The sequence below is a fragment of the Balaenoptera musculus genome, chromosome 9, assembly GCF_009873245.2.
Source record: "Balaenoptera musculus isolate JJ_BM4_2016_0621 chromosome 9, mBalMus1.pri.v3, whole genome shotgun sequence".
Taxonomy (NCBI): Eukaryota; Metazoa; Chordata; class Mammalia; order Artiodactyla; family Balaenopteridae; genus Balaenoptera; species Balaenoptera musculus.
Window position 1 is genome coordinate 89,819,281 of NC_045793.1, and position 24,458 is coordinate 89,843,738.

Sequence of the window (24,458 nt, forward strand, 5' to 3'; positions counted from 1 at the left end):
TCATTACCTTATGCTTATTTATATTTTTTTAGCTTGAATTTTCTCGGGGCCTTATGATGCTGGTTCTTGAAAAGTTAGCTGCTGATATTCCTTGTCTGCTCTATGATGACAGTCTCTTCTGTCATTTGGTGGATGAGGTGCTTTTGTTTGAAAGAGAACTACACAGCGTTCATGGCTATCCCAGCACTTTTGCTAATTGTATGCATATTCTGTCAGAAGAGACCTGTTTTCAGAGATGGTTGACTGTGGAGAGAAAATGTAAGTGCTCACGTGGCCGTGGGGTGGGGAGAGATGTCTCTTTTTGTGTATATAAATTTTCTCCAGTTCTGGGTAGAAACTAGAGCCATCTAAATTTTTCTTGGTTAGGGTTTACCAAGTTGCCTTCAGAGATCATCTTATTTTCTTTTCTTCCCATCAAGCTTCAGTTTTTCCCAGAATTGCACTCTACAGGTTTGTAGGGTAGACTATTCAAGCCAGTACAGTATATAGTTAACTGTTTTATAGATTTTACGTATAGTATTTCTGTTCTTGCTGGAATCACTTTGGATGTGGCTTGTCTAGTGAGTGTAACTATTTTGAAGATTTTGGGTAGGTACGGCAGGGAGAAGTAAAATATCTTATTTAACCCTAGAATAGAGCATGTTAAATATAGTACAACTAGTAGGAGGTTATAGATTTATTTTTTCATAGAAAAATTATCATTCCTAAGAAATTATGAGTTGAAAGATTAGGAATTTGTAATCTAACAATCTGTAACTAGTTGTTTGACATAATCCTTTTTCCTGCTTATCAGTTGCTCTTCAAAAAATGGACTCAATGCTCTCGTCAGAAGCTGCCTGGATATCCCAATATAAGGATATCACTGATGTGGATGAGATGAAAGTTCCAGACTGTGCAGAAACGTTTATGACACTACTCTTGGTTATAACTGGTAAGTATAGTCTTTCAAGATATAACTTTGTTTTTTTTAAAGTACTGACTCTTAACAGACTTGTGGTTTGTCAAGGGGGGAGGGGGGGATTGGTGGAGGGATGGATTCCATTATGTGATAACCATTATGGAAAAGAATATGAAAAATAATCTATATATGTATAACTGAGTCACTTTGCTGTATAACAGAAATCAAATACAACATTGTAAATCAACTATACTTCAATACATAAAATTTTAAAAAGTAAATGAAAGTACTGACTCTTCACATGGTACTTTTCAAGTAGTTCGACAAAATATATAGTGGTTATTATAATATCTTCAAATTCAGTTTCTATTTTGGCAGAACTCTAGCACAGTATTCCAGCTTTTAGATTTTTAGTAATCTAAATAAGATCTTAAACATTAGTTTACATGAGGGGAAAATTCCTGAATCATTATATAAAAACAAATAAGAATTAAATTTTATTACCTGAAATCTCTTGCCTTTCAACTTTTTAAGTGTCTTCAGTAAATGGTGATTGACCTAAATTTTATATATTATTTTCTTCACCTTGATATATCAAAGATTGTAGAACAGTAGAATAATAAATTAACTTTAGGGATTGGAATAGTAATAGGACCTCTTCTTATGGTGCAAGAATGTTCTGGCTGGAGGGTGGCCCAGCGCCTCTAGCCCTGGTTGGTCTGCAGCCATCCACGTTGCCCCAGGGCATGCAGCCTGCTGGTTCTCCAGGTGCCACTGAGCCCTCACTGCCACTATCTTCCTGTGTCTTGTCCATTGCTTGGGCCTGTCTAGTAACCTGAAGAGGTGTTATTCCAGGCCAGTCAGTAAATTCTATATTCTAAGTGTAAGAAAAATATGAAAACACTAAATACAAAAAATTAGCAAAAACTGATAAAAAAATTTTTTTTATTATGGAAATTTTCTAATATATATAAAAGTAGCATAACGAACCCTCAGGTATCTGTTACTAAGGTTTAAAACTATCACTTTTCTATTATGTGTTTTTCTCCCCCCAAAATCCAGATTTTTTTCCCCTGAAGTATTTTAAAGAACATTTCAGACATCTCAGCATTTAACCTATAAATCCTTAACTATGTATCTCTTTTAACCTATCCTAGTTCCTCCTTCCTTTTTTAAAAAATGTCATTTATTTGTTGAAGAAATAGAATAATTTTTGTATATAACTTTCTCATATGCCTTTTTAAAATATTGAGGCATAGCTTTTTAAATTGCAGTATAGTTAATTTACAATGTGTTAGAAGCATAACTTATATACAGTGAAATGCATAGATCTTAAGTATACAGATCAATGAGTTTTGACAAATACCAATACTTGAGAAACCCACGTCCTTAGAGAGTTTAGAAATAGATCCATACTTGAATGGTCGATTGATTTTTAACAAAGGCACCAAAGCCAGTCAATAGGAAAAACTTAAAACTATGTCATGGATGGTACCGTAAACCTTCGTATGTCTTGTTAACTTTCTCCACAGACAGATATAAAAATCTTCCCGCAGCTTCCAGAAAGCTGCAGTTCCTGGAGTTACAGAAGGACTTAGTAGATGATTTTAGGATACGATTAACTCAGGTGATGAAAGAAGAGACTAGAGCTTCCCTTGGCTTTCGATACTGTGCAATTCTTAATGCCGTGAACTATATCTCAACAGTACTAGCAGATTGGGCTGACAATGTTGTAAGTTAATCTTTTATATTAAGTAATATATTAGTAATTTGAACAGTTTTACCTTTTGAAATGTTGAATCTGTAGCAAGCAAAAATACACGTTAGGCAGAATCACAGTTGGGCCAAACTTAGGTGTGATTAAAGTACATATTTTTCTCATTCAAGTCTCAAATGGTTAAATAATCCTGATATTTTAATCACTGGAAAAGCCATCTTTTCGTGAAATTGTTGTTTATAAAGTGAACCATTTTCCTTTTTTAGACTTTGAACTTGGTAAATGTCATGAATGGTAATTGCCATCTCGCGAAAAGCTAAGATTGTATGATGGTGTCAAAATCAATAAAGTTCAAGAATTTAAGGAAAATAAAAGAATAACATTTGATACCTTTTTAGTGCCTTCGAAACATGACAAATTATGAAGAGTCATAAAAATAGAAACATTTTTAACCTAAGTATTTCATACATTAAAAAATTATTTAATATTTTATTTATTTTCAAACATATTCAAGAGTGAAGAGAATGGTAAAATGAACTCCCATGTGCCTATCACCCAGCTTCTTTTTTTTTTTTTTTTTAATTTGGCCGTGCCACATGGCATATGGGATCTTAGTTCCCCGACCAGGGATTGAACCCTCACCCACCCTGCATTGGAAGTGTGGAGTCTTAACCACTGGACTACCAGGGAAATCCTCACCCAGCTTCTTATACCAATTGTGTTTCATTTAAACCTTTCCTCTACCCCCATGTGTGATTATTTTGAAGTAGATCTCAGATACATTTCATGGTAAATATTTTCGTATGTATCTCTAAAAGATAAGAACACCTTTTTTAAAAACACAACACCAGGGGACTTCCCTGGTTGTCCAGTGGTAAAGAATCTGCCTTCCCGTGCAGGGGACGCGGGTTCAATCCCTGGTCGGGGAATTAAGATCCCGCATGCTGTGGGGCAACTAAGCCCGCATGCCACAACTATTGAGCTTGCGTGCCTCAATGAGAGAGCCCGCATGCCACAACTACAGAGCCCACATGCCCTGGAGTCCACATGCCACAACTAGAGAGACAAAACCCGCATGCCACAACTAGAGAGGAGCCAACGTGCTGCAACGAAAGATCTCACATGCTGCAACTAAGACTTGATGTAGCCAAAAATAAATAAATAAATAAATAAATAAATGAAATAAATAAATGTTAAAAAAAAATACCATTAACACATCCAAAAAAATTAACTAATTTACCCTGGAAGGTATATTTTAAATAAATCTAAAAATCAAAACCCTGGATTCAGTAACAAGTACTGTGAAAGGCCTTTTACCTCCAAGGATTTTACTTATCCTTCCTTTCTCCATGCAGAGTCCATGTGTTGGCAGATTTGATCTGCCTAAATATAATTATTAACTAGTACTTTATTTTTACTCTTTTTATTAATCCAAGGAATATATTGGTGATCAGGGCTTTTGGTAACCAGATTTTCTAATATGTACTTCCAACTAAAAGTGAAGAAACTTAGTCTTTATAGCCTTAACATAAATAGATTAATTCCTTTAGCTGTTTTAGATATTAAAATGATTGCAGAGGGCCTCCAAGACCTCCTTCTTGGACAGGGTGCCCTCAGGTTAGGAATCACTGTTCTAAGATCATATGTGTGGATACAAAAATCCAGCAAGGCCCATGAAGTACACTTCATGGCAGAAAGCATTAACACAGGATTAAGATGACCATAAAACAGTAAAATATACATTTAATGGTGAAAAAACTATACTGAGGATAATGAATATGAAGACACATTATAAATATAAGTATTATGTGTATAATTGTGTCATTAAATGAAAATAGGAAAATAAAACAACTATAATTTTAACTAAAGACTTAAAAGTATCCCTTTTAAAATGTGATAAAGCGGGAACTGAATAATTACAGAGTTAAATAATTAGAAAGATTGACTAACTGGAGATTGGTGGTAAGTCCACAGTATACTAAGGGAAACACAATTTTTGAGTGTGTCCAGCTGAGTCACAAGTATGAACAAAGGTAAATTAAAATTTCTATACATTGTCAAATCTTAATGTAATAAAACAAAAAATAAAGGCAGAAATGAAATATAGCCACACACAGGCATTTAAAATATTCAATGCCTGAGTTAGAAAGTCTAGAAAACATGACAAGAATATATTTTAAATTATGAATTTATGACAAAAAATTGTATACTGCTAGCACATTGTATAAAAGATGTTTTCCTTTACTGTGAAAGAAAAAACAAAATGAAAAAGTCTTTATCAGGGTAGTAAGCCAAAAAAATAGGAAACAAAAATAAATATACTAATAGATATAAACAAGGTAAATATCTAATAAACACAATCATAGTTTATTCTAATCTGGACTCTTTGGCTGGGACTTTTAATTATTTAAAGTCTTTTCTACAGAAATGTTAACAGGAAGACATGTGCATATCATTCTGCTGAGCAAGGAAAATAATTATTTCATAAATGAATATAAGTTGAGTGTAATGATGATGCATTTATCTTTATAAAGTCACCTAATCAGAATACATTCATTCATTATGTACTTTTAATGTGTCATGTTCCTAATTTTAGTAAGTGCTTTATTCACTCATCCCAACCACAGTGCTCCATTTTCTGCTAAGCTTTTTCATGAAACAAATTGTCATTCTTGATTCTTATGCCAGTGATTTAATAAGAGACTCATTCAGGGCCACATTTTTAGCTCAATGAAATATTTGTGGAACATCATTAACTACTTTACTCAGTGCCATAGTCTGTTAACAAAGATGAATTGGCCATCATCCCTAGCCTTAGAAAATTTATAATCTGATACTGAACTAACTGGGTCCTTCTGTCAACACAGAAATAACCAAATTTTAGAGTTGACTCTTCAAGTCATGAATGAATTTTGTGTTTGGTATGTTACTATGGTACAAATTCTGTTTAACATCAAAAATCATTTACGGCTTCCCTGGTGGTGCAGTGGTTAAAAATCCACCTGCCAATGCAGGGGACACGGGTTCGATCCCTGGTCGGGAAGATCCCACATGCTGCGGAGGCAACCTAAGCCTGTGCGCCACAACTACTGAGCCTGAGCTCTAGAGCCCACAAGCCACAACTTCTGAGGCCCACGTGCCACAACTACTGAAGCCCTGTGCTCCTAGAGCCCTATGCTCCGCAACAAGAGAAGCCACGACAATGAGAAGCCCGTGCACTGCAACGAAGAGTAGCCCCCGCTCACCGCAACTACAGAAAGCCCATGCACAGCAACGAAGACCCAACACAGACAAAAATTAATTAATAAAAAAAACATTTAATCACATTCACAGTCCTTCAGCCTGTGAATGCTCTAAATAAAAATCACGTAAGCTCTTGTATTACACAGAAAAAAGTAGAGTTCACCTTCCATTCATTTAGATTCTCCACTAACAGCTGTCTGTCCATTGCCAGACTGTGCTAATAAGCCTAACATAACCCAGCCATTCAGAATTAGGAATTTTCAGTCATAGGTGACAGAAACCCAGATTCACGCTGGACTAAGTAGGGGAGTGGGTTGGCGTGAGGAGGTGAGGAATTTGTGTAACTGAAAGGATTAGGCATGGCGGCTCTAAAGTTGTTCATTTCTGGCTTTACTCGTAGGCGGGCTCTGGTAAGTATGGCCATGGGTGGCTCCAGGCTTCCATGGTCCATGAGCTGGCTCAGAAGGACACTGCCGCTTCCCTGACAGCTTCAGCAGAAATGCCAAGATGGCCTCTCCCATGTCATCCCTGAACAATCCCTAGTAGCCATGCCCAGTCCCCTATTAATAGACATTTAGGTTGTTTTTAATGTTTTGCTAATTACCCACAGCGCTGTTTTCCTGTAGGGCAGAAAGAATAATACTAATTCTACCTAAAATAATACTGTAAAAAAATGACATTTTAATTCTCTTAACTCATATATTTTCTAGGTTTACAACAACTCTCAATCTGTGTCTAGAAAAACATGAGCACTTAAAGAAGGTAGCCATTAGGGGAATGTAAATCAAAACCACAATGGGGGCTTCCCTGGTGGCGCAGTGGTTGAGAATCTGCCTGCTAATGCAGGGGACACGGGTTCGAGCCCTGGTCTGGGAAGATCCCACATGCCGCGGAGCGGCTGGGCCCGTGAGCCACAACTACTGAGCATGCGCGTCTGGAGCCTGTGCCCCGCAACGGGAGGGTCCGCGATGGTGAGAGGCCCGCGCACCGCGATGAAGAGCGGTCCCCGCACCGCGATGAACAGTGGTCCCCACTTGCCGCAACTAGAGAAAGCCCTCGCACGAACCGAAGACCCAACACAGCCATAAATAAATAAATAAATAAAATTAAAAAAAAAAAATACTAATTTAAAAAAAAAAAAAAAAAAAAAAAAAAAAACCACAATGGGATGCCACTTCATACAAACTAGGATGGCTATAATAAAAAAGACATAGTAACATTTATTAGCATGACGTGGAGAAATCTGAACCCTCAGTCACCGCTGATGGGAATGTAAAATGGTACAGTTGCAGTGGAAATAGTCTGGCAGTTCCTCAAAAGGTTAAACACAGATTTACTATATGATCCTGCAATTCTACTCCTAGGTATATATCCAAGAGAAATGAAAACATATGTTTGTGCAGAAACTGTACACAAATGTTCATAGCAGTATTATTCATAAAAGTGGAAACAACCCAAATGTCCATCAACTAATGAATGGGTAAATATAATGGAATATCATTTGGCAATAAAAAGAAATGAAATACTGATACATATTACAACATCGTTGAACCTTGAAAACATTATACTAAGTGAAAGAAGCTACTCACAAAGAACCATAGGTTGTATGAATCCATTTATGTGAAGTGTCCAGAACAGGCAGGTCTAGAGACAGAAAGGAGATTCGTGTTTGCCTAGGAACAAGGTGGGGGGGGGGTGGGGAACCACTAGGAGGAGATTGGGAGATGACGGCAAAGAGTGTGGGATTTCTTTGTGGGGTAATGAAAACGTTCTAAAATTGACTGTGGTGACAGATGCACAACTCTGAATGTACTAAAAGCCACCAAACTGTATATTTTTTAAATTAATTTATTTATTTACAGCTGTGTTGGGTCTTCACTGCTGTGCACAGGCTCTCTCTAGTTGTGGCGAGCGGGGGCTTCTCATTGCGGTTGCTTCCGTTGTTGCAGAGCATGAGCTCTAGGCATGCCAGCTTCAGTAGTTGTGGCACATGGGCTCAGTAGTTGTGGCTCATGGGCTCTAGAGCGCAGGCTCAGTAGTTGTGGCGCACGGGCTTAGTCGCTCCGCGGTAATGTGGGATCTTCCTGGACCAGGGCTCAAACCTGTGTCCCCTGCGTTGGCAGGTGGATTCTCATCCACTGCTCCACCAGGGAAGTCCCCAAACTGTATACTTTAAATGGGTGAATTGTATGGTACATGAGTTACATCTCAAGCTGTTAAAAAAAAAAGTATCTTAAACATGTTAACATATTTTTGCTTTCAGTTCTTTCTACAACTTCAACAGGCAGCATTGGAAGTCTTTGCAGAGAATAACACTCTCAGTAAATTGCAGCTGGGACAACTGGCCTCTATGGAGAGCTCTGTCTTTGATGACATGATTAACCTGTTAGAGCGTTTAAAGCATGACATGCTGACCCGGCAAGTAGACCATGTTTTTAGAGAAGTTAAAGATGCTGCAAAATTGTATAAAAAAGAAAGGTAAGTCCTCTGTACTTTCTTATAAGTCAGCTCTCAACTCCAGTTTGATAGAAGTTACAAGGTGACATGCAGTCAGATTTCCAAAGTGTCTAGATAGCACAGAGCTTGGCCTTTTGCACTCCAAACTTTTAACTGTTTCTAAAATATATTAAGACATTCTTAATCAGAATAAACTGATCATAACTTAACCTTCAGATGTGTCTGTAAGTCCAGCGAGGTGGTGTCTGATATGGGGTTGAATGCCTAGCCTGTCACCCACTGACAAAGCAAGGTGCTGCTGTAGTACCTGTTCATGCCTGTGCTATAGTTTGGCCCACTCTCATGATTCCTGTGACATCTGTTACCTCCCACACGGTGAGCTCCTTGAGCGCAGGCAATGTCTGTCCTAGCAGTCCTGTCACACAGAGGACTTGTTATCAGTTTGGAAGTGTTACTAGTCCGTTGTTTTGCTGAAAACTAGAGTGTAAAATTAGCTGATGTCTTAACTGTAAATGCATTTTACATTTTAACTGTTTTATATCAGTAAGTCATATTAAAATTGGGGATTTAAAAAATCTATCATCCTCATTAAGTAAAGAGTATTTCATTGAGAACTAAAATATAAACATAGGTACAGGGAATTCCCTGACGGTCCAGTGGTTAGGACTAAGCACTTTCACTGCCAGGGCCTGGGTTCAGTCCCTGGTCAGGGAACTAAGATCCCACAAGCCGTGTGGCGTGGCCAAAAAATAAAATTAAATAAATAAACAAACAAACATAAGTACCTTTATTTTCTGAGAGAGCTTTTAATGTTGGGCTGTACATTTTTTCTTATCCAAAATGCCCCGGGACAGTGCACTTCCCCACATTTAAAATGATTTGTTAAATCTTTAAAAATACAGAGAGATGAAAAATTTCATAATAAAAATTAATGTGCTCCAGGCAGTGCTGTTTCTGTTTTTTCCAGGTGGCTGTCCTTGCCATCGCAGTCAGAGCAGGCCGTGATGTCCCTGTCCAGTTCGGCTTGCCCCTTACTGCTTACTTTACGAGACCGTTTACTGCAGCTGGAGCAGCAGCTGTGCTTCTCCTTGTTTAAAATCTTCTGGCAAATGCTTGTAGAGAAGCTGGACATATACATCTACCAAGAAGTAAGTAAGAGTAGACTGTATTTTGGGCTGTGATGACAGAGGCAACTGCTATATGAATTGTCCTTTTTTTCAGATAATTCTTGCCAATCACTTCAATGAAGGAGGAGCGGCTCAGCTGCACTTCGATATGACTCGGAATCTTTTTCCCTTTGTTTTCCCACTATTGCAAGAGGCCAGAAAAATTATTTTAAACAGTAAGTGCAATATTTAACAATTAATTTTGATGTATCAATTGTTAGAGGAAGTTGATTCGTTTTTTAAGAGCTTAGGGTTCCAGTGATGTGAAATATATATTGCATCAGTTAACAGATTGAAGTATTCATTATGTACCAATAATACAAGATGTGATCCATGACCCCAAAAACTTGACCAGAACTGGATATAAATGATATTCGGGCTTGTTTTCTAATATTGGTGTAATGCTCCTATGTGCTTATTACTGGGAAATAAATAGAAAATGAAAGCAAAATGCAGTTCTGCCATATTCAATAAATAGAAGAAATTTGAAATATATTTAGTACTGAATAACAGGCCAGGCCTGAGAAAATTTGTTTTCTTAACATTGATATTAATTTTGGTTCTAAGTATAATTATAAATGGATGTAAGAGAATTCTACAAGTATTTTTAGAAATTGTGATGTAAAATTTAATTATTTAGGATTTTGAGATTATTAAGTATTCCTTTTAAACATATAAAATGAAAGTATTTTGCTCATTTCAGTAAGATATCTATTTCTGCATTTTTTGTTTTAGTATTCTACCTTTCTGCTTTTATTTTGTCCCTTAATATTCTCTTTTCCTGTATCCTAATGTACCTAAAGTCTTAGCTACATTTAATAGACTGTTACTATCAAGTATCACATTTTGGGAAATAATGGATATGTACTGAAAACAATGATCCTCTTACCTTATAGTAATCTAATGAAATATAAACTCTGCACATATACAGTCAAAACATGTTAAAAGAGCCAAATAGCTGATCCATAAATAGTTTTTATAAACTATAAATGATATGATCTAGCAGTGCAGGGTAGTTGTTTAGTTTTTCGAAATGAAATTGTTACAGGGTAATATGGGATGATATAGATAATGGAGATCTCATTTACCTCCTGCTTTTTTTTTTTTTTTTTAACAGTGTAAAAGAAGCCTGTATTGTTTTGAATTTGAACACTGGTTCTGCCCTACTTCTGCGAGATGTCCTGCAGTCAACTTCAGGGCAACCTCCTGCCACAGCGGCATTAAATGAAGTCGGAATTTATAAACTGGCTCAACAAGATGTTGAGATTCTACTTAATTTGAGGACAAACTGGCCTAACACTGGAAAATAAAGTGTCTTTTTTCCTTTTGGGGTTTTTTGTTTTTTGTTTGTTTGTTTGTTTTTCTTAATAAAGAAGAAGCCAGAGCCAGTTGGATTTCAAGTTATATGATGAAGTTCTGAATTAATGAAACTGAACAACTGAAAACTGTATAGAATCATTTATTATCTTGGACTTACAGTGTTATTAAAATGCTGACCATATTTCCTGAGTCCTCTTGTTCCTAAGAAAAAAAAAAACAAAAAGCTCAGAAGCCATGAAAACTCAGAGTAATTCCATTTACAAATATAAATGATGAATATGTCTGTTGAATAAAATACAAGAGCAGATAATAAATTATAATCAACTTTTAATTTTCTTTGCCAATTCAGGGAGACTGTTGTAGATAATCTAACATAACCAATAAACTTTTAAAAATCACTTTAAAATGTATGTTTAACTCTATGACATAAATCACAGCAAGATCCTTTTTGACCCACCTCCTAGAGAAAGGGAAATAAAAACAAAAATAAACAAATGGGACCTAATGAAACTTAAAAGCTTTTGCACAGCAAAGGAAACCATAAACAAGACAAAAAGACAACCCTCAGAATGGGAGAAAATATTTGCAAAGGGAGCAACTGACAAAGGATTAATCTTCAAAGTATACAAGCAGCTCATGCAGCTCAATATCAAAAAAAACAAACAACCCAATCCAAAAATGGGCAGAAGACCTAAATAGACATTCCTCCAAGGAAGACATACAGATTGCCAACAAACACATGAAAGGATGCTCAACATCACTAATCATTAGAGAAATGCAAATCAAAATTACAATGAGGTATCACCTCACACCAGTCAGAATGGCCATCATCAAAAAATCTACAAACAATAAATGCTGGAGAGGGTGTGGAGAAAAGGGAACCCTCTTGCACTGTTGGTGGAAATGTAAATTGATACAGCCACTATGGAGAACAGTATGGAGGTTCCTTAAAAAACTAAAACTAGAACTACCATACGATCCAGCAATCCCACTACTGGGCATATACCCTGAGAAAACCATAATTCAAAAAGAGTCATGTACCACAATGTTCATTGCAGCTCTATTTACAATAGCCAGGACATGGAAGCAACCTAAGTGTCCATTGATAGATGAATGGACAGAGAAGATGTGGCACATATATACAATGGAATATTACTCAGCCATAAAAAGAAACAAAATTGAGTTATTTGTAGTCAGGTGGATGGACCTAGAGTCTGTCACACAGAGTGAAGTAAGTCAGAAAGAGAAAAACAAATACCATATGCTAACACACATGTATGGAATCTAAAAATTAAAAAAATGGTTCTGAAGAACCTAGGGACAGGACAGGAATAAAGACGCAGACATAGAGAATGGACTTGAGGACATGGGGAGGGGGAAGGGTAAGCTGGGACGAAGTGAGAGAGTGGCATGGACATATATACACGACCAAATGTAAAATAGATAGCTAGTGGGAAGCAGCTGCATAGCACAGGGAGATCAGCTTGGTGCTTTGTGACCATCTAGAGGGGTGGGATAGGGAGGGTGGAAGGGAGATGCAAGAGGGAGGGGATATGGGGATATATATATACGTATAAATGATTCACTTTGTTATACAGCAGAAACTAACACACCATTGTAAACCAATTATACTCTAGTAAAGATGTTAAAAAAAAATAAAAAATATAATAAAATGTACGTTTATAATTGAAGTTCCTGTATCTAGTTTGAAAATTCACTATATTTCCCGTAAGAAAACATATTATGAGATAGTGACTGAAATAGGATTGCTCTCATTTTCTACAAATGTCTTTCCATTCAGAATACTTCCTAGTTCATTCCATGTGACAGTGGGCAAACTTTGCTTTGTGGATGAAACATTTCAGCTAGAGCACTGTGCTACCATCATTCTCTGGGGTAGGTAATGTAATTAAACATTTTTTTGTTGAATATTTATATAACTAATGATGAGATGAGAATCTTAAACTTTCTTTTTTCTTCTAACTTCTCCTTGGCCTTGGATTATGTTAAATAAAACTTAAACAAACTGAGCTAGATTAGCTAGAGGCTTCCAGAACTATCAAGTTTTATTCCCTTGGTTGTGTGTTGTTTTTTTTTTCTGACTTAGCATTTAGTTAGTACTTTTCATGCTGTAATACCTCAAATCCGAAATTGTCAGGCTGGCATGCAGCCTGTACTATTGATAAACATTTACGAAATCATTTTTAGGAAGTATTTTGAGAGAAATTTTATTACTCTATATACAGAGATTTTCCAACTAGTATATTGAGCTTAAAGCTTTTCTGTTAGTTCTTCTAGCAAATCGGGGCTTCTCTACCTCATTCTTTGAGAATTGCTGGGGTTTCCCATTGAGAAAAGAAAGAAGCCGCCTCTGGATCCTCCTAACCCCAGCATCCTCTCCCTCCCCTCCCCCCAGGCTTAGAGAGTACTGTCAGTCCTGCCTGTCCTCACTTGCTAGTCAGCTGAAGGTTTCAGGGGAATGAAATGTTTCTATCAGAAGGTAGGAACCTTTGTTTTAAAATGTATTAATTGTCCTTCAAAATCATGCCACGTTATTTAAATATCAGTCACTTAAAAATAAACTTACACTTCACGCATGAATTTTTCACATGTTATTCCATGTCCATCATCTTTTAAAACTTCATCTGCAGTACACAGACCCAGGGTTTTTAGGGCTATAAGAATAAGAAGAAAGGAAAATTTACAAAGTGAGAATTAGTTTCAGCTAGGGAAGTTTATGGAATGACCACAAATTATTACCTCAATTTGTAGGAGATACTGACCTTCTTTATACTGTATAAATGATATGGATCCTTTATTCGAGGAGTCCAGCATCTGAAACATGGCTGCAATGTTAGAGTCATCCATAAAGAAAGGGAAAGCCACGCCTGATACTTTGGCAATTCTCAGCCGTTCCAATATAGATATTAAATACTCTCTTGGTTTTTCTGTAAAAGAATAGTTCCAATTCTTTCTGATATGAAATTAAAGTATGTCACAAATGGAAATAGTCATGTAACAATTATTAAATACCTATATTTGAAGTACTGTACTAGGCACTGGGAATATAGGCCTTGCTTGCAGGAAAGGCAAGACATTAAACAATTAAATAATTATATACAAAAGTGCTCTACTCCGGATGACTGAATAAAAATGTCCAGAGATTGGATCTGCGCATTTTTCAAAAAAGCTCCTCAGGTGACTCTTAATTTATAGACAGAGTTGAAAACCCTCAAAATGGAACAACATGATGCAGGAGAAAAGGCCAGCTAAAAGAAGGAAAAAGTAGATTTTAAAAAACAAACACTTAGATTAATATAGTCCTCCAATTAGGAAGCATTAATGTTCATTCCTAACATAAGGGCAGTATTTTGGATAAACAGTCTATCTTTCATCTAAACAATGTGAAAAATGAAACATCAAGATCAATCCACTTTTCAGAAATAATGCAGGTTAGTTATAATAAAAGAAGCCAAAAGAAGTAAAAACGGTACAGCTTAGATGATGAATGCTCCATCTTCTCCATCACTGTATTTCAATCCTAGGATTTACGTGTGTGTGTGTATTTTAAAAGTCTTTTAAAAACTCTGTCACTGAGAATTTCATACATATAATAAAAGTAGACAGAAAAGTATAATGGGGCTTCCCTGGTGGCGCAGTGGTTGAGAATCTGCCTGCTAATGCAGGGAACACGGGTTCGAGCCCTGGTCTGGGAAGATCCCACATGCCACGGAGCAGCTGGGCCCGTGAGCCACAACTACTGAGCTTGCGCGTCTGGAGCCTGTGCCCCGCAACGGGAGGGGCCGCGATAGTGAAAGGCCCGCGCACTGCGATGAAGAGCGGTCCCCGCACCGCGATGAAGAGTGGCCCCCGCTTGCCGCAACTAGAGAAAGCCCTCGCACGAACCGAAGACCCAACACAGCCAAAAAAATAAAAAAAAAAAAATAAATAAATAAAGTAGCTATAAAAAAAAAAAAAAGTATAATGAACTCATCACCAACTTCAACTGTTCAATTTTGTGGCTGGTCTTATTTCACCATGATCCCACCTAGGTCCCCTCTTCCTGTATTATTCTGAAGTAAATCACAGCAATCACATTTCATTACTGAATGTTTCAGTGTGCATCTCTAAAAGATAAGGACCCCTTTTTCTCTTTTTTGTTGAGTTATAACTGACATAAAATTGTGTAAGTTTAAGGTGTGCTATATGTTGGTTTGGTACCTTTATACGGCAGTATGATTGCCACTGCAGTGCTAGCTAATAGTTCTATCGCATCACATAATGATCATGGCTTTTTTGCGGTGGGAATAATTAAGATCTAGTCTCTTAGCAAGTTTCATGTTTACAATACAGCATTGTTCTCTGTAATCACTATGCTGTGCAATAGATCTCCAGGACTTAGTTATCTACTAGTTGCAAGTTTGTATCCTTAAACAACATCTTTCCTACCCGGCATCTCCCAGCCTGTGGTAACCACCATTCTACTCTGTTTTTAGGAGTTTGGCTTTTTTAGATTCCACATGTAAGTGATATCACACAGTATTTGTCTTTCTCTCTTTGACTTATTTCACTTGGCACCATGTCCTCAAGGTCCACCCATGACAGCTGTTCTAACAGGTGTAACTTGATATCTCATTGTGGTTTTAATTTGCATTCCCCTGATGATTTGTGATATAGAGCATCTTTTCATGTACCTGTTGCCATTTAGATGTCTTCTTAGGAAAAATATTTAGTTCCTCTGCCCATTTTTAATCAAATTGTTTTTTTGTCATTGAGTTATATGGGTTCTTCATTTATTTTGGATATTAGCCCCTTATCATATATATGATTTGCAAATATTTTTTTCCCATTCCATAGACTGCCTTTTCATTTTGTTGATTGTTTCTTTTGCTGTGCAGAAGTTTTTAAGTTTAATTTAGTCTTACTTGTTGATATTTGCTTTTGTTGTTTGTGCTTTTGGGGTCATATCCAAAAATCATTGACAAGACCAATGTCAAGGAGCTTCTTCCCTGTGTTTTCTTCTAGGAATTTCACAGTATCAGGTCTTATGTTTAAGTCTTTAATCCATTTCGAGTTAATTTTTGTGAATGGTGTTAGACAGGGGTCCAGTTTTCTTTTTCTGCATGTGGTTATTCAGTCTTCCCAACACCATTTGTTGAAGAGGGGACTCCTTTTTCTTTTTCATGTTACCACAATACTATTATCGTGATACAATTTACACATCTAACAAAATTCTTAATATTCTCAAATAGCCAGGCATTATTCAAATTTCCAGTTGTCTCACAAATGTCATAAATTGTAAACACTCTTTAAAAATCAGTAATCAGGGCTTCCCTGGTGGCGCAGTGGTTGAGAATCTGCCTGCCAATGCAGGGGACGCGGGTTCGAGCCCTGGTCTGGGAAGATCCCACATGCCGCGGAGCAACTAGGCCCGTGAGCCACAATTACTGAGCCTGCGCGTCTGGAGCCTGTGCTCGGCAACGAGAGGCCGCAATAGTGAGAGGCCCGTGCACAGCGATGAAGAGTGGCCCCCGCTCGCCGCAACTAGAGAAAGCCCTCGCACAGAAACGAAGACCCAACACAGCCATAAATAAATAAAATAAATAAATAAATAAAAACTACAAGGAGGTATCACCTCACACCAATTAAAATGGACATCATCAGAAAATCTACAAACAACAAATGCTGGAGAGGGTGTGGAGAAAAGGGAATCCTCTTGCACTGTTGGTGGGAATGTAAATTGATACAGCCACTATGGAGAACAGCATGGAGATTCCTTAAAAAAATAAAAATAGAATTACCATATGATCCAGCAATCCCACTACTGGGCATATACCCAGAGAAAACCATAATTCAAAAAGACACATGCACTCCAATGTTCATTGCAGCACTATTTACAATAGCCAGGTCATGGAAGCAACCTAAACGCCCATTGACAGATGAATGGATAAAGAAGATGTGGTACATATATACAATGGAATATTACTCAGCCATAAAAAGGAACGAAATTGGGTCATGTGTTGAGACGTGGATGGATCTAGAGACTGTCATACAGAGTGAAGTAAGTCAGAAAGAGAAAAACAAATATCGTATATTAACGCATATATGTGGAAGCTAGAAAAATGGTACAGATGAACTGGTTTGCAGGGCAGAAATTGAGACACAGATGTAGAGAACAAACGTATGGACACCAAGGGGGGAAAGCGGCGGGGGGTGGGTGTGGTGGTGGGATGAATTGGGTGATTGGGATTGACATGTGTACATTGATGTGTATAAAATTGATGACTAATAAGAACCTGCTGTATAAAAAAATAAAATTCAAAAATTCAAAAAAAAAACTAAACTCATGTATTTCCTGGTTCAATCTGAAATAAAAATGTGTGGTTCAAGCATTCGAAATAGAAAAAAAAAAAGAGTCGATACAATCACTGTTCTTAATGCCCTTATGCAAATAATCAGATCAAGTTTATTGAAACTAGACTTAATTTGCAAACAAATTTCTCTCACTGATTATCCTTTATAACAGTCGGGATGATTATAGAAAGAAAAATTATGTTTTAGTAATACACCTTTGTAGATATCAGATTTTAGTACTGTTAACTCTCTTTGAGGTTTTGTTTTCTACCTGTACACTGGACTGGATCCTGAACTCTTCCAGTTTCTTCCAATATTTGACCAGAACTCTCCAAACTAATATTTCCTATTTTCTCCCACTCTTTTGACTCCAAATTACTATGAGACTCAACTGCCCTTTTCCCAAAGCCATACAAGTTAAAGCTGGACAACTTGACAGAAACCTCAGAGAAATCACAACAGCTCATGAGTGGGCAATCTGCATGCTTGTTTTTACATGGCCACTCTGAAGCTCGCCAGACACATTCAAACTGCAAGCCAGGAAAATCCATTAGACTGTAACTGCCATCCTCACTCCACCATCTGGAGATGCTTCAAACTCAAATCTACAAATTTTCTCAAATGGCTGCTCTCCAAACTCAGAAACTGAATATAATTTGCTCAAACTATTAGCCTTTGTTTTTCTTTTGTTTCCCTAGAAATGCCTCTTGTTAAATTACCTGATTGCTCACAGCACACGGACACCTCATCTAGGTGGAAGCTCACCTGCAGCACGGTCTCCTAAAATACAACATCCTCCCTTCATTATGTCTTGAGGAATCATGAGGATACCTGATTGCTAACACACCAGGTTGTGCCTATGTAAATAACCTTTAAAAACTGAAACCTAATGGCACATTCATCCAAAAAAAATTGTCGGTTGACTTAGGTAAAACTTAAAAACTGCTGGTTATAACCCATTTGAGTTATATAACTGGTTAAATCTTGGGTCCTGGGAATCTCTGCTCTGGACAATTTTTCAATCCTTGGTTATTATTTTCCTTATAGTTATCATATTAACCTTTCTAGTGTGTTGTATACTCTCGAGGGTTTTAAATGCCTGTCTCCAGCCACTCGCATGCCAAATGGCATCCATCAGGATCACACAACTGGACAAAATCAACAATAACCATATAAAGAATTAAGATAGTGACCACACGGCTCTCCTGCCTAAGGACTCAACTAATGCAAACAGTGTATATGCGATTCCTCGGCCTGACTACATCAACAGTGGTAACCGGGAAAAATGCTATACTGGTTGCTCATACTCTCCACCCACGGAGAGAATGACCAAAAGCAGGAGGGGGGGAGGGGGGATTGTTAAAATCAAGACCAAATGGAAACCAGCCTTGAAAAATTCCCTGGGCAGACAAAACCAGTTAAGTTACACAAGCAAAGCTTAATTTAGCTTATTTTACAAGACTAACTTGACCTGGGTCATTTCTCGCTTCTGCCTCTGTAAATAAGCAAAATTTAAACTGTTTCCCAAGGTTGATATGAAGTAACCAATTCTCTATCATTTAAGAAGATGATAATATTATAACCAATTACTGGGAAGAATAAACAGTCACTATCTTCTCACCATATAAGCTGCTTTATAACAATATACCCCTGAGCCTCATTTCTTGTTTTGGTTTGAGTGCTACTGGTTTTCAAACTATCTTTTTGGTGTGTGCACAATAAACTTTACTGATTACTACTTTGGTGAGTCATTGGTTTTACTTCTGCTATTTCTGAAGGTTTGACACACACACACATATATATATGTCTGCATCTAACAGCAAAAGACTATTTTCACCACCACAGTACCAGAGACCAGCAAGAGATGGTAATTAGTCACTTTTTCAAAAAGCAGGTTTTTAAAAATTAGTTTGATAGCAACTTTTCCCCAGTGCATTAAAAAAGTGCCTTCCTTTGTACTTTGTTTTTTTGATTTTCTATTTATTTTTAATTGTTGCAGAGTTTTTTGCTGGTTTATCATTTTAAAACAACTAGAGAGGACTTGATCGCCTTATACAGGATCATATTAGTTGGGTGGCTTTTGGCAAAATTGGAATATTTGGTTTTTATATTTCCTTACCCAGAGGCAAATGGACAATTTGGGCATTTTGGACACTCCATATGAGACTAGTAAATTACAATTCTGCACCCTGGGGAGAAGCACATCGAGTCACTTTCACCTTAACATAACTTTTAAATTTACAGACCGCACAAAAATTATGAAATGATCCAAACTTTGTAAGGGGATCAGACATAGAAAACATGTCAGGAAAATCTATCTCCTCAAGAATATCCTTCCTTTTACCCTATCAGTTGTTTTTACCAGCTTACAAACTCTTTGAGGGCAGGGATAACACTGGAAACATCTGTGGCTTACCAGGCATAAGGATGATTTATACATTATTTATTTAATCTTCCCCACGTTGCCATGAGATCGGTATTATTATAATCCCCATTTTCCAGAAGAGGAGACCGAAGTTCAGGCTCTTGCCCACTATCACAAAGTAGTAAGGGGTGGAGCCAGGAGCCAGGAGCCAGGAGCCAGGCTGCCGGACCCCGGAGCCTCTCTCCCACCGGCGAGAGCCCTCCACCGGCGAGAGTCCCGCCACACTCAGCTAGTGGCAGGCACAAAGAGGCCGTTCAATAAGTCTTGTTTAATTTGAAGGCCACAGCGTTAACTAGCAGTAGGAAGGCTCGAGTAGCCGAGAGACAGGAGAGTGTATGCGGAGGGGCTGGGAGTGGTAGCCGGGAAGGAAGCTGGCCCCCCGGGACGCGGGCGGGTAGGGATGGCTACACCGGGAATTTCTGGGGACCGCTCGGTGTGGGACAGAAAGCCGAGTGGTAGGCAAGACACTTACCCGGCCGGAAAAAGAGGAGGGCGCTGGCGAGATAGGTCAGCAACTCCATAATCCGATGTTTTTCCAAATAATTCCTGGCTTCGAGCTCCCTGCTGCTGTTGGCCTCCATCGCTCCGAATTGGGACGTTGCTGGGCGACCAGGCAGCGTCACGGCCGTTCGGCTCCGCCCCTTCCGCCCGACGCGGTTACGTGATGCGCGCCCCACAGGCTGAGACCTGGGCACCAAATCCTGCACCTCATCGCGAAGGAGGCAGTCTGGGAGGTGTGGGGTGGGGCCTACGCGGAGGCAAGAGGGAAACCCGTGCAGAGCCCCTTGCGGGCGGAGGGCCCCGTCCGCTGTCTGGGCTGAGTGCTGGGCCTGATGGTCTTTTCCTGTTTCTGTCTCTAGCACCTAGCTCAGTACTTGTCGACCCAAGGTCTCATGTGGTAGTAACACATGAGGATAGACTAATAACAGAAGGAACTTGTGTGAAAACGGAGGTGTCCAGTGGAGAGTCCTAAGCAGCATGTTTGGTGTGAGCAGCCTGCAGCACGGCGCTGGCGGCGGGTCAGGAAGGGAGACCGTTTTCTCTACCAGACTGTGGGGTCGTGAAGTGCGTGGATCCTGAGCTCCTACATGTGTTTGCTGCTTAACTAGACCGTGTGGAGCTGGTCTTAATGAGTCAAAGACCACCTGACAGTAGTTTTGAGGGAGAGCCACTGAATAAGGTGGGACGCAGGTGGCCAGGAGGGCCTCTACTCAGCCATCGAAGTACCTGAGAAACTAAACTCTAGGCTGGGACTTCTGTCCTTGAGGGCCAGGCTCTGAGGTCTGTGCCCTTACTCCCCACCAGAGAGTTATCCCAGAACAGCCACTTCAAGAAGAGGAAAGACAAATGGCCAGTAAACATATGAAAATATTCTCAGTCTCTCCGGCAATCCTGTAAACAAAACTACAAGAAAATGCCATTTTACATCTACCAGACTGGTAAAAATTAGGAAGTTGAACAAATTAAACTGCTGGCAAGGATATAGGGCATCAAAACAAGCCAGTGATGATGGGAGCTTTCCAAAGGAGAACATCCACCTTGGAAAACAATTTGGAATTATCTTGGTAGCATAAACATGTTTCTACACCATGACTCAGAAATTCCACGCCTAGAGCAACTCTTGTACACCTGTACCAGGAGATATGTACAAGAATGTTCAGAGCAGCACTGTGCATGACAGAAAACACAGCAGCCCAAAGGTCATCAAAACTACAATGGATTTTTTTAAAAACTGTGATATATTCACAATGCAATATAAATATATAAATATAAAGCTTTGCAACCATGGATTGTAGCTACTTGCAACAATATGGGTGACTCTCAAAAACATAATATTGCCTCAAGAATATATACTGGATGAATCAATTTATATAAAGTCACAAAACCTACAGAATGAAGCAATGTATTGTTTACAGATTCAAGCCTGTGTAGGAGATCTACTAAGAAATGCAAGGGAATGATACAAAATTCAGCACAGTATTTGCCTTGGAGGTGAGAGGAAAGGGAATGGGTTTGTGGAAGAATATCCTGGGGACTCCAGGGGTAAAGGTAATAAGATTTTCTTTACCTGAGTCGTGGGTACACAGGTGCTCATTGGATTATGATTTTTTAAAAATTTATTTATTTTTGGCTGTGTTGGGTCTTCATTGCTGCTCACGGGCTTTCTCTAGTTGCGGCGAGCGGGGGCTTCTCTTCGTTGTGGTGCACGGGCTTCTCATTGTGGTGGCTTCTCTTGTTGCGGAGCATAGGCTCTAGGCGTGCAGGCTTCAGTAGTTGTGGCACACGGGCTCAGTAGTTGTGGCCCACGAGCTTAGTTGCTCCACGCCATGTGGGATCTTCCCACATGGGCTCAAACCCATGTCCCCTGCATTAGCAGGCGATTCTTTTTTTTTTTTTTTTTAACATTTGATGAATTATTTATTGTATTTTAAAATAAATATTTTCAAAATTCAGTTTTAATTTCTCATATTACAACTATCTATAGATATAACCCACCTAAACAAGTCATTGGAAATCCTCAAAAAAGATTTTATGTTCTGTGTATCAGAATGTTTAGAATCATTCCACTAGCTCATTAACCACATCAGCTTTCTCTTTTTGGTGTTGTAGAAGCTTTTTCTTGTGTGGAAGAATACATATCCCAGGTAGTTTTGGGTTTAGATTTTCAGATCTGTTATAGGTTGCAACAAAATGAATATGCACGTTATTTGGAAGGTAGGAATAGAGCATTATGAGAACATTCATCCGTTGACGCTGACCTTTGTGCTAGCAAGCATAGTCAAAGAGCCATTAGGTTTTACTATTGACCTGTATCAGACTAGCAGGCGATTCTTAACCACTGTGCCACCAGGGAAGCCCTGGATTATGATTCTTTATACCTATGTGTACTTAATACATTAAAAAAATCTACTCAGGACTGCATGTTGGTGCCCTGGCCACAGAGTTTCTTCTCTGTGCACGAAGCTCAAGACATTTGATCTCCTTGAGAACTTCATTTACTTACTCTCCAGGAGTTACTCAGTCCCTGAATAAAATAGCTCTGCTCTTTGAACCTCAAATGACACTAGAACTTCAAGTGACACCTGGCCTCCTGACATCTTCCCAAGTTGCTGATTGTTTTCTGTTTCAACAAGCATGGGTACATTTGTCTGCTCAGGGCTCCCTCTCTTAACATACCTCAGGCAGCTCTGGCCCCGAATCTCCAATTGCCCTGGACTCGTGCTAAAGAGAAGTGTCCAGATGCCACCTAGTGGAGTCAGCTATGCTCTGTCAATGCCATCTCTTAATAAGCCAACTTGGCCTTCATTCCTCATCATCATCGACGTCATCATCCTCACTTCTTCAACTCTGTCCTCCATCTCCTTATTATTACTAATCCTTTTAGTGGTTTGGGGCAGTAACTGCAGGTGGCAGGCATCAGTGCGGTGGTTTTCAATCAGGATTGCACATTTGAACCACCTTTGAAAGTACTGACGGTACCTTGAAACGTACTGAGGCCTGGGCTCCATTCCAGGTCCAGGAGACTGAATCTTTTGGGATGGGGCCTGAATATGGGTAGTTTTGTTGTTGTGGATTTGAACAGCTTTATTGAGGTATAATTAACATAATAAACTGCACATATTTAAGGCATACTCTTGGATAAGTTTTTTTGTTTTTTGTTTGTTTTTTGGCGGTGTTGGGTCTTCATTGCTGAGCGTGGTCTTTCTCTAGTTGCGGCGAGCCGGGGCTACTCTTCCTTGCAGTGGGCGGGCTTCTCATTGCGGTGGCTTCTCTTGTTGTGGAGCACGGGCTCTTGGTGTGTGGGCTTCGGTAGTTGTGGCTTGCAGGCTCTAGAGCGCAGGCTCAGTAGTTGTGGCACATGGGCTTAGTTGCTCTGCGGCATGTGGGATCTTCCCGGACCAGGGCTCGAACCCGTGTCCCCTGCATTGGCAGGCGGATTCTTAACTACTGCGCCACCAGGGAAGCCCTTGGATAAGCTCTGAAGTATGTACATATCCATGAAATCACTGTCATCAAGATAAAGAATGTATCTATCATCCCCCAAGGTTTCCTTGTGTCCCTTTCTAGCTCCTTCCTCTCACCCCTTCTTAACCCTGCCCCACCCCCATTGCCAGGCATCACAGACCTGCAATCTGTAACTGTAGATTACATTTTCTAGAATTTTATATAAATAGAACCATACAGTATATATATATATATATATATATATATATATTTTTTTTTTTTGGTCTGGTGTCTTTCACTCAGCATAATTATTTTTGGGGATTCGCCTATGTTGTTGCATGTATCAATATTTCATTCCTTTTTATTGCTGAGTAAGATTCCACAGTATGCATATATCACAATTTATTTATCTGTTCACCCGTGGATGGACATTTGGGTTGCTTTCAGTTTGGAGCTATTACAAATAAGCTGCTATGACTATTCATGTACAGATCTTTGTGTGAACATAGGATTTCATTTCTCTTAAGTTAAATGTCTCAAGGAGGGGGATGACTGGTTCATGTGGGAGGTGTATGTTTAACTTTTTAAGAAACTGCCAAACTGTTTTCCAAAGCAGCTGTACCATTTTATATTCCCAAATTACTAGTAATTAAAGGCTCCCCACGAGATCCTAGTGGACTGCCAGGACTGAGACCCTGTGTTATAGCAGCCCATGAGGGTTGAGCTAAAAGATCTGGGAAATGTTGATCAGGAATCCCAAGAGCCTCGGAGCTCCCAGCTCGTGCTTAGTATAATCCCACAGCTCATATCGACCCAGGACACACACTGGAAACTCCCAGGGAGCCATTAAAAAATACAGTGTCTGCCCCTTCACCCCCCAGAGAGTCTGATATAATTGCCTTGGGGGCCAGGGCGCAAGGGTGGGGGGCTGCC

General features: G+C 39.0%; 2 protein-coding genes across 5 annotated transcripts in view; one reads left to right on the top strand and one right to left on the bottom strand.

Moving 5' to 3' along the window:
* RINT1 (RAD50 interactor 1) overlaps positions 1–10,809 on the top strand; it is a 26,865-nt gene extending 16,056 nt beyond the window's left edge. The window contains 9 exon segments of the mRNA XM_036863909.1: positions 33–258; positions 794–931; positions 2,431–2,630; positions 8,122–8,336; positions 9,283–9,463; positions 9,537–9,605; positions 9,607–9,642; positions 9,644–9,657; positions 10,599–10,809. Of these exon segments, the coding sequence (XP_036719804.1) occupies positions 33–258; positions 794–931; positions 2,431–2,630; positions 8,122–8,336; positions 9,283–9,463; positions 9,537–9,605; positions 9,607–9,642; positions 9,644–9,657; positions 10,599–10,791 (1,272 nt within the window). The 3' untranslated portion in view covers positions 10,792–10,809.
* Positions 9,368–20,256, bottom strand: EFCAB10 (EF-hand calcium binding domain 10). 4 transcript variants are annotated; one of them, XM_036863912.1, is made up of 5 exons: positions 20,053–20,233; positions 13,585–13,749; positions 13,389–13,476; positions 10,959–11,002; positions 9,368–9,453 (listed from the first exon to the last, which is right to left on the bottom strand). In XM_036863912.1, the coding sequence occupies exons 1-4, from the start codon at positions 20,159–20,161 to the stop codon at positions 10,966–10,968; spliced, it is 399 nt and encodes a 132-aa protein (XP_036719807.1). In that variant the 5' UTR covers positions 20,162–20,233; the 3' UTR covers positions 9,368–9,453; positions 10,959–10,965. The 4 variants fall into 4 exon arrangements, with proteins under 4 accessions (XP_036719807.1, XP_036719805.1, XP_036719808.1 ...); XM_036863910.1 differs by lacking the exon at positions 9,368–9,453 and adding an exon at positions 9,483–9,623; XM_036863913.1 differs by lacking the exons at positions 9,368–9,453; positions 13,585–13,749 and adding an exon at positions 9,483–9,623 and having other exon boundaries at positions 20,053–20,256.
* Between the last annotated feature and the right edge of the window lie 4,202 nt (positions 20,257–24,458).

Bases quoted from the DNA above. Each gene is read 5' to 3' on its own strand.
- EFCAB10 (XM_036863912.1), bottom strand. From the start codon at position 20,161: ATGGAGGCCAACAGCAGCAGGGAGCTCGAAGCCAGGAATTATTTGGAA. The intron at 13,750-20,052 runs GTAAGTGTCTTG...ATTCTTTTACAG, and splicing joins CCTCCTCTTTTTCCGGCCGG to AAAAACCAAGAGAGTATTTA. The intron at 13,477-13,584 runs GTCAGTATCTCC...TTATTCTTATAG, and splicing joins ATTTATACAGTATAAAGAAG to CCCTAAAAACCCTGGGTCTG.